The sequence below is a fragment of the Leptosomus discolor genome, chromosome 5 (assembly GCF_034619465.1).
Source record: "Leptosomus discolor isolate bLepDis1 chromosome 5, bLepDis1.hap2, whole genome shotgun sequence".
Lineage (NCBI taxonomy): Eukaryota > Metazoa > Chordata > Aves > Leptosomiformes > Leptosomidae > Leptosomus > Leptosomus discolor.
The window spans coordinates 60,161,871-60,171,466 of record NC_141395.1 but is presented as its reverse complement, the minus strand read 5'-3'; the positions used below and the strand labels follow the sequence as shown (position 1 = coordinate 60,171,466).

The window sequence follows — 9,596 nt, the reverse complement described above, 5'->3', positions numbered from 1 at the left end:
GTCCAAGCCAATGAAAACAGTACAGTTCTTCAGAGACAAAGTACCAGCTGTATAGCTTGCTGGCTTGCAGCAGTATCACACATAAGCTTGAGCTGGGAAAGCCTGAATGCTCTCCCAGCTGCAGGTGTGTTCCTCTAGCATTCTTAACAAAAGCTGAGACAAGAGCTACCAATTTGAGATGCCTGGGGAAAAGCTTACAACCTGTTCAGAAAAAAAGCTAAGATTTAGTCCTGAATAGTTGAAATAAATTCCTTATCTCAGATTTAATGGGGTTTTGCCTTTTAATTTCTGGGAAGATAGTAGATTCCTGCATGTTGTACATGCTTTTTCTTGTGGCTTTCTTTTTTTAATTTATTTTATTTTATTATTTTTTTAAATTTTACAGAATACGTACAATTTTTTAAAATATTTGAGTATATCACTTGTTGCATTTGGAAGAAAATACTTAAAACACTGAAGTTAATGCTGTGTTGGCATGATCAGTGTTGTCACTTCTGCAGTCAAACAGCTGTGACGTCATTCTTTCACTGTACCAGTACACTTCTTGGAAGCCAAAGCATTTCAAACTACTTATTTCTGTATCTTCCAAGCTATTTCACTTATCTAGCTTTTAACTAACACCAAAGTGATTGTATATATCTGAAAGGCTAAATCCAGGAGAATTGTTTTATTGGAGCAATGAATTTACGTTTTGTAACTATAAAGTTAATTAGTACCTGCATGCTAATGGAGGAGACTGAGAATAGGTGTTTATACCGAAATCCAGTCTATCAAGAAACAAAAGAGGGAAGGAGAGCTTAGATAGTCTGTTTTTACTCAGTTATTCAGAATGTGGTATTTAACGCTTACCACATCATCTAGGTCACGGCTAAGTCACCGGGAGTTTGTTGAGAGAGTTAAGACTGTAACAGCAGAGCATGCTATTCTGTAGTGAGGTTTACAGGAGTAGATGTTATGTTTTCTGAAGGCTAAAGCCAAGACCTGAGTTTACTTTCTTAGAACTTTCTATGGAGTCTTCTAAAACAATTGTGTGTCATCACACCATGTAAAATACCTTAAACAGTTTGATAAGCAATAAAATAGCCTGGATTTTTTTTTTAAAGGTCTTATTTATTTGATACAAAAAGTTACAGTTAATTTTTAAAATGGTGGTAGTACATTTTCTTATGTCAAACAAGGAATTAAAAAAGTAAATTAACTTGGTTTTGATATTTATATTCTAAAATGATTATTATAAAAAGCCTCTGCAATGTGCAAAAAAGGCTAGACAAAGACTACAGATGCAAGAGTTTGGTGTCTTTCAGTCAAATACTTGCATCCGAGTAGTTATTATAGAAATAAATTCTGAAGAAAATTATACAAAATTAAAAAAAAAAAAAAAAACAACAAGGGAGAGATTATAAAAAGGGAGGGAAAGTTATTTTGGCAGTTCTTCAATGATGATTCGGGAGACTGAATTCCATCCAGTAGAAGCATCTCCCCGTGGATAATCTGAGCAAGTCCCGACCCAGATGGCAATATCCACCAAGCCAGCGTTGATCCCTTCACACAGACCTTCCACTGTTAAAGACAAAGATCAGGTTACCTCAGCAGACACAATCACTTTGTGTTTCACAACTGAAGGTGGACACAAGTACTTAAGAACTTTTAGCTAAACCTGAATAGCATTTTTAGAAATAAAAACCTATTACTTAGAGGTGTGGCAACATGGGTTACAGAGTCATGGACTGCCTTTATCCATGGTGTTGCAGTATCTGAAGCAGATCACAGTCCACAGGACAGCAAAATGGGATGTTTACCTGCTTCTTTAAATGTCCGAAATTACCAACTGGTAGCTGGGATATGGCTTCAATCCCATCCAGCCATCTTTTTTAGTGATGGGGCGGGGGTACAGCCATACCTGGCTTCCACAGCTAAGCCCTGATGGCCACCCTGTGATCCTTTCCACTCCTAATTCACTGCTTCTGTGTAAGTTCCACGTCTCTTGCCCTTTGTTTTTCCCCACGAGCACCACTAGTTGGACATGGGTTAATGAAGACAAGTGGGTCCTACCCCTTGATGAAAAATAAACCTGTCATAGTTCTAGACCTTCATTTCATGCAGTCATGAAATAGTATAGGGAGGAAAATGGAGAAAGAGTATAGACTTTATGTTAGTCCCTTTTTCCTAGTGTCACTTCCTTTTATGTTAAATGACTTCACTAACTTGCCTTTCACTTAGCAATCAAATAATTGTTCCTAGATACTCCACTGTGGAGGTACTGTGGGTTTGTGTCCCACCTGAAATTATAGCAGAAATTCTAGGAGGAATAAGTCTCATTTTAAGCACAGATAATGCGCAAGTACCAGTATTTGAAGCCAGGATGACACTGTTTACTTGGCAGTAAGGCAGTTTCTTCTTATGCTAACACAGCACAGAATGTCTCTGTATTCATGTTGCAGCAGAGATCAGTAGAGCTGTGTGGATAGAAATCTCTTGCATTTCTAAATTGCAGGATGTAAGTACCATGAAAAATACCAGAGTAAGAAAGTACCACTTAATAATTCTAATAGTTTTACTATTGATATTCAGCTGTGAGACAGCAGAGCAAGAGTAACAAGTGTTAGCTGGACACTTCTGCCTCTTCTTTCAGTCTTTTGTCTTTCTAAGGCAGACTGCACTCTCTGCATTTGGTAACTAGATTTGCTACTGCCTTCTCCTCTGTCTGTTCATGTGGTTTGGCATACGTACCTGAAGAAGTTCTGTGTATGTTAATAGTAGAATTCAGCTCTGGGCTTCCTTGGTCTAAATATATTATGGCTTCAATAGGAAGCGGCCCAGCACATTCTGCTCCATTAAAAGTAAAGTACCAGCGCTGACAACAGGCATTTTTGCATTTTAGCCGAAGCGATCCACTGAAGAGAACGCGGAGAGCACTGTTCGAGCGCATCTTTGTAAACGTACATTCCTAAGAGGAGACAAAAATGCTTTGGTAGCAACTTCAGGTTTTGAACCTATTTTCCATATATTTATATTTAGGAATATATTAGGAATATATTTTATTTCAGAATGTTTTGGCTATTCTTTTCAGTCCCTTCCCTCTGGGAAAAAAAAAAAGGAAGAAAGTAGAGCCTGGCAAATACCATATGGTACAAAGATCCAAATCAGAAACAGCACTTTATAGATGGTAATGGAGAAGGGGCATTATGGAAATGCTTAACTTTAGGTAATACCTGTTGTTAAGATGGTAACCTAGTTACCTTCTGGGATTTATGTAAAGAGTATGAGCTGTCCGAAAGCTGCACTGAAGTCCTTGCGTGAGAAGACAGTACAATTTCTGTCTCTCTTACCAGAAATTCTGGATTTAACAGTTATCACAAGATTTGTGAGAGGCTTAAACTCTGCTAAAATCTCCACAACTGAAAAAGAAACATTTTCAGGTTTTTAAGAGCTTGTTATTTTGTCTTCAGAATGCTGGATATCATGGGGTGGGTTGGGGGGAGGACGAGGACAGTTCAAGTACAAGGCAGTGAGAAATGTCTATTCAAAAAAGTTGATTCTCACTCTAGCCACAGCAATAGCAGTTAAATTGCTCCAACCAGTCTGGGCATTGCTTCATAGCTGGGGTTGAGCTGGGATTTCTTCCCCTCGTCTAGGCTTGTGCCATTGTGTTTGAAAGTTTTATACCCGGCGCTGCAGTGGAGGACAGACTGCCTGGGTTAGCCTGGGTAACTCTTGGCAATTCTCCTCCTGAACAATGCTGCTCCTTTTTGCAGTAGTATCCTGCAACTGAGTTTCAGTGGACAACCGTTTTGAAGCAGGAGTTATAAAGACAGGTACAATTAACAGATTAAAGATGTAAACCTATCCCGTTCCTTATGACTGAAATGGTAAAAACCTTGCCCCATTTTGGGCAAGCTGGGGGTACTTTTTTGGTAGTGTGACTTCCAGCCTTACAGTTACAGATCTGGTCTTCTAAATGTCCTCTTAACGCCAGCCACATCATTCTTTTGAAACGTTATTACAGAAATGAAATGGGTCCCTAGCTGTGAAACACAGCTGAGATGAACCTGAAGTAGCTAAACCTTTGAGAAGTTTACCCTTACATGTGAAAAAAGGCTCCAAGAGGAAATCTGTACAATTGGCACTACCCAGCTCATAAAGGTAGATCAAGAGCCTGCGGTGGTTGGTGGCACACGGCATCCTAGGCAAAGCTAACTTACTGCTATCTTCCCAAGATCGATGCCATAATTAAGTGCACTCCACGAGCACTGCTTGAAGTTGGGCGTCCAGGACTCCTCGATGCTCTCACGCATGCATTCGCCTTTCTCCCCCTTCAGCCCGTCCCGTCCTGGGATCCCAGGAGTGCCAGGGATCCCATTGACTCCTGGGTTTCCATCCCGTCCAGGAACACCACTGGGGCCTTGCAGGCAGACACCGTTGTACTGAAACACAGAACAGATCTTGCTGCTGCTTCTGTCCGTTAACTCTGAGGCTAACCGAGTTAAATGCAAACTAACACTACCACCACCACAAAAACCCCTGCTGTGACACAAGCTAATGGGCTCTTTCTTGATCACCAAGAAAATGATTCCATAGAGAAAAAAAAAAGGGAAAAAACCCACACAGTTAAGCAGTGCCAGCACAGTTTGCTGTAAATTAAGACGTCAATTATTTTATTAAAAGATGCATAAATCCTAGAATTAAAAATTGGCCTAGTCCAAGGATTAAAACCTATTGGAAAACTCAGAAGATTCAAAACAATCCAATAGAGAAACAAACAAAAGAGTTATATGTTGATAGTTACTTTCTCCTAACCCACCATTGCTTCTGTAATGGTCTCGGGAAATAAGCTTTCATTTTAGTTTTACCTTTTTTTTTTAAAAGCAGAGGCATTTTTGCATTTCATAGAGAGCAGAGGTTAATGCCAGTTTTTTTCTGTCGCCACTCCAGTGGGACAAAATCACGCCGTGATAGTCAAGCCACGCAAGTCAGACTCCGGAGTGCACACGTGTCCATGTTGATGTAGACATGGGAATCTGCACCCTGGAATAATCCTGAACTCAGGATTATTTTCCTCCTGGAAGCTAAGCTAGGGCACATGGAAAATGAGGAGATGACTGCTGACAGCCAACATGACTTCACTAAGAGCAAATCGTGCCTGACTAATTTGGTGGCCTTCTACAATGGGATTATAGCATTGGTGGATAAGGGAAAAGCAACTGACGTCATCTACCTGGACTTGTGCAAAGCATTTGAACTGTCCCACACGACATCCTTGTCTCTAAATCGGAGAGACGTGAATTTGATGGATGGACCACTCAGTAGATAACGAATTGGCTGGATGGTCACACTCAAAGAGTCATGGTCAATGGCTTGATGTCCAAGTGGAGACCAGTGACGAGTGGCGTTCCTATGGGGTCAGTGTTGTGCCCAGTGCTGTTTAACATCTTTGTCGGTGACGTGGACAGTGGCATCAAGTGCACCCTCAGCAAGTTTGCCGATGACACCAAGCTGTGTGGTGAGGTCAACACACTGGAGGGAAGGGAGGCCATCCAGAGGGACCTTGACAGGCTGGAGAGGTGGGACCGTGTGAACCTCATGAAGTTCAACAAGGCCAAGTGCAAGGTCCTGCACCTGGGTTGGGGCAATCCCAAGCACAGACACAGGCTGGGCGATGAGTGGATCGAGAGCAGCCCTAGGGAGAAGGACTTGGGGGTGCTGGTGGGTGGTAAGATGAACATGAGCCAGCAAGGTGTGTTCACAGCCCAGAAAGCCAATGGCATCCTGGGCTGCATCAAGAGAAATGTGGCCAGAGGTCGAAGGATGGGATTCTGCCCCTCTACTCTGCTCTGGTGAGCCCCCCCACACACACACTTCATTCAACTCTTGGGGCCCCAGCACAAGAAACACACGGACCTGCTCAAGCGGGTCCAGAGGAGGGTCACGAAGATGATCAGGGGCTGGAGCACCTCCCCTATGAGGACAGGCTGAGAGAGTTGGGGATGTTCAGCCTGGAGAAGATGCTGGGAAGACCTTACAGCGGCCTTCCAGTGCTTAAAGGGGGCCTACAGGAAAGGTGGGGAGGGACTCTGTATCAGGGAGAGTAGTCATAGGATGAGAAGTAATGGTTTCAAATTGAAAGAAGGGAGATTTAGGTTAGATACCAGGAAGAAATTCTTTCCTGTGAGGGTGGTGAGACACTGGAACAGGTTGCCCAGAGAAGCTGTGGCTGCCCCCTCCCTGGCAGTGTTCAAGGCCGGGTTGGATGGGGCTTTGGGCAACCTGGTCTGGTGGAAGGTGTCCCTGCCCATGGCAGGGGGGTTGGAACTAGATGGTCTTTAATGTCCCTTCCAACCCAAACCATTCTGTGATTCTGTGATCCCCATTCATAGTGGTGGGAAGGGACACATGGGAGGACGGCACACCAAGGTCCTCCCTAACATCACAATATTAGGAAAGGTCAAATGTTGCTCTCCCAAACTGCACGTTAACATGCGTTGCCTTCATACCTTGTGAGATTTGGGTTTGCCTTCCTTGGAGAGTAGGTTTGTGAAGCCCAGAGCTCCTTCCCCCAGCAGCACAAGAGCTGGAAGCCGGGGCAGGGGGGCACCCATGTGTGGGGCTGGCAGAGCAGGCACAGAAACGCTGAGCAGGAACCAGGAGGGGCTGGCCATCGCAGGGCTTTTACTTTAGTTGCTCTTTCCCATCTAGTGACTGACAAATTCCTTCAGTCTTCATCCCAGATCCTCAGAGAGAACTATATTCTGCTCTTCCCCTTTCTCACACCTATTTATCTTAATTCATTTTAAATGACTGTTCAACTATTCCCAACTATCCCCCCTCCTGCAAGCCATGCTGCTATCTACACCGCGGGAGCTGTAAACTACAGCGCCTGCCCTCTCTCCTTTGTCAGACTGGTGAACTTTCTTCTTCTGGGGTTGTTCCTCTTCCATGGTGCAGAAATCATCATGGGCATCACAGGCTTGGCTGGAGCCACTCTGTAAATGAAATCAGTGACTATATGAAGAAGTCTAGTAAGAAGTAAGATGAGAGCTGGCCTAATGGATGCTGGCATTCCTTTACTACCTTCACCAAAGAAAACATAGTTGGCAAATGGCACTGGAAATAGTGGAATATTATAATCAAGAAGGCCACATTTAAAAAAAGTTAGCTGGAGAGAAGACTGCTTGGCGAAGCACACACCAACCTAGGGACTGCGAGAATGATGCAAACATTTCTATTTCACACAGCACTGGTGATCTGCCTTTCCTGCTATTTTTCCTGTTGAACTTTATTTGTAGCAGTGTCTGGCTCTGGTTTTACATGTGGTTACTCACCACAGAAATCCTGAGGGCATGGAAATCAGCGAGAGCTGGGGCCTGCCGAGGCTCAGACCCGCCGCCCTCCTGTCCCACAAGGCTGCCCTGAAAAAGGAGCTGCCACTGCTGCTGACTGGAGCCACACAGCTTCCTTCCAGAGAGCAGCTTAGCCGTTGCACGCCCAAAAAAACGATGTGAACAAAAGAATTACCTGGGCTTCAGGCTCCACTCCAACTAAATTCATCTATGCTAGCCAAGTCAAGTCTTTTTCATGCCTTCTTAAGCTGGAAAAGCATAAAACAGCTTTTAAAATGTCCACTGAAGGCAGGATCCCCTCTCGGGCATGCCTTCATTCTGCCCTGGAAGGGCTTTAGCTGAAGCAGTCTGTACAACCGGGCTGTGCCTGACTCAGCTGCCATCCATGTACCTGTGCTTTGCTGCTCACTCTGCTGCACCCGAAGGCATGGAGCAGTGCAGGAGAAATGGGGGACCCTAAAATACCGCTCCAACACAAAAAGTAAGTTCCTTCATGTCTGCAGACTCCTCTCCATGTGATTAAATTTCCACAATTGAAGTGAAAATGTAATGAGGTGGTGTGAAAGGGAAGGAGCCTTGCTACCGATGGTGTTTCCAGCACATCACTTTGGGGGATCTCTCTGGAGCTCATGGAAGAAATGGCCATGCCACTCATTTTCTATAGGAGGCGAATGGCAGTCCAGCAGCTCACAGAAATAGCTTCACATCTGCTTTCCACATTCCAAGGACTGGAAAAGCTCCCTCCTTTCTTCTGTCCCTGAGATGGGATAGTCCCAACGCATTCAGGTTTCTAGTTGCAATGGAATTGCGAACAGCGGTATGCGGTCCCGGGTGCCAAAGGGAATAATGAATTAACGGGAATCCAAGGCGAGGCGGGTTCAGTAAGCGTGCAGATGTTTCCGCGCTATCTAATGGCCGCCACAGAGCAGTCTTTTTATTTCCCTTTTTGCAGTTTATTATTTATCCCCCAGCCTTTTCAGACTTAAACAGCTACCTACGCTGCGAGGGCTGCAAGATCTCAGCCCGGGCCCCGCAGCCTGCAGAGGGCAGGGCCCGGCGCCCGGTGCCGACTTCATCCCCGCCGGGATGCTCCCTCCGGCTCCGCCGGGCGGGCGCGACCGAAGCGGGGACCGGCGGCTCCCCCCGCAAAGCCCGGCTCTGGCCCCAGGGGGGGAACACGAGGAGGCGCACCCAGCCGCCGAAAACCAGCGGGTTCTGTCAAAACTCTTTCTCGGCATTTTCCCGATCCAGCATAACAAGGGCGTAACAAAAAACAACCGCGGGAGAACCCAAGCGGCGCAGGGCAACCCGGGGCGGCAGCGAGGTTTTCCGAAAACCGCTCGGTTTTCGCTTTTTCCCAGTCTTTGCAAGAAAAAAGCCGCCCGGCTCCTCCGCCCGCCCCGCTCCCGGCCCCCCGCCGCCCCGGCCCCGGCCCCGGCCCCGGCCCGGCGCTCTCACCATGTCCACCACCTCCCGCTGCCGGAGCGCCTTCTGCTTCCCCTTGGGGCTCTCGGAGCCGCCGGGCGGCGGGGCGGCCGCCAGCAGCAGCGCCAGCAGCAGCAGCGGGGCGGCGGCGGCGGCGGCGGCCGGGGCGCGGCGCATGGTGCGGGCCGGGGACGCGCCGGGGCCGGGGCCGGGGCCGGGGCCGGGGCCGGGGCCAGGGGAGGCTGCGGCGCAGGGGCCCGTGTCCGCCGCTCTGGGCGGCAGCGCGGGGATAAATGAGCCTTTCAGAGCGCGGAGCCCGAGCTCCCTCCCCGGGGAGGCCGGGAATTTCCATCCTGTAACCGAGCGGGAACGTCCCGGCAGAGCCACCCCCCCGCAGCCATTGGCACGGGGGCCGGGGGGCTCCCGCCCCCTCGGGCCGGGCTTCGCGGAGCCACCCCCGGGCGATGCCCGCAGCTCCGGGGTCCCGCACAGCCCTCCCGGGCACCGCACAGCCCTCCCGAGCACTGCACATCCCTGTCGGGCACCGCACAGCCCTCCCGAGGCACCGCACAGCCCTCCCGGGCACGGTACACCCCTCCCGAGCACCGCACATCCTTCTCGGGCACCACACATCTCTGCCGGGGCACCGCACAGCCCTCCCGGGGCACCGCACAGCCCTCCCGGGCCACCGCACCTCTCTCCTGAGCACCGTGCATCACTCCTGGGCACCGCACAGCCCTGCCGGGCCAGCACACAGCCCACTCCCCAGTCTGAGGGGATGCGCTCCACAGACAGTAACACCTTTCTGATGAAAGAGCTGTTTTGCCCATTAAT

At 47.9% G+C, this 9,596-nt stretch overlaps 1 protein-coding gene across 1 annotated transcript; it reads right to left on the bottom strand.

Moving 5' to 3' along the window:
* Nucleotides 1–1,417: 1,417 nt before the first annotated feature.
* On the bottom strand, nucleotides 1,418–8,939 carry CTHRC1 (collagen triple helix repeat containing 1). Its single transcript, XM_086465867.1, has 4 exons — nucleotides 8,796–8,939; nucleotides 4,203–4,424; nucleotides 2,731–2,947; nucleotides 1,418–1,560 (listed from the first exon to the last, which is right to left on the bottom strand). The coding sequence occupies exons 1-4, from the start codon at nucleotides 8,937–8,939 to the stop codon at nucleotides 1,418–1,420; spliced, it is 726 nt and encodes a 241-aa protein (XP_086321993.1).
* Nucleotides 8,940–9,596: the final 657 nt, after the last annotated feature.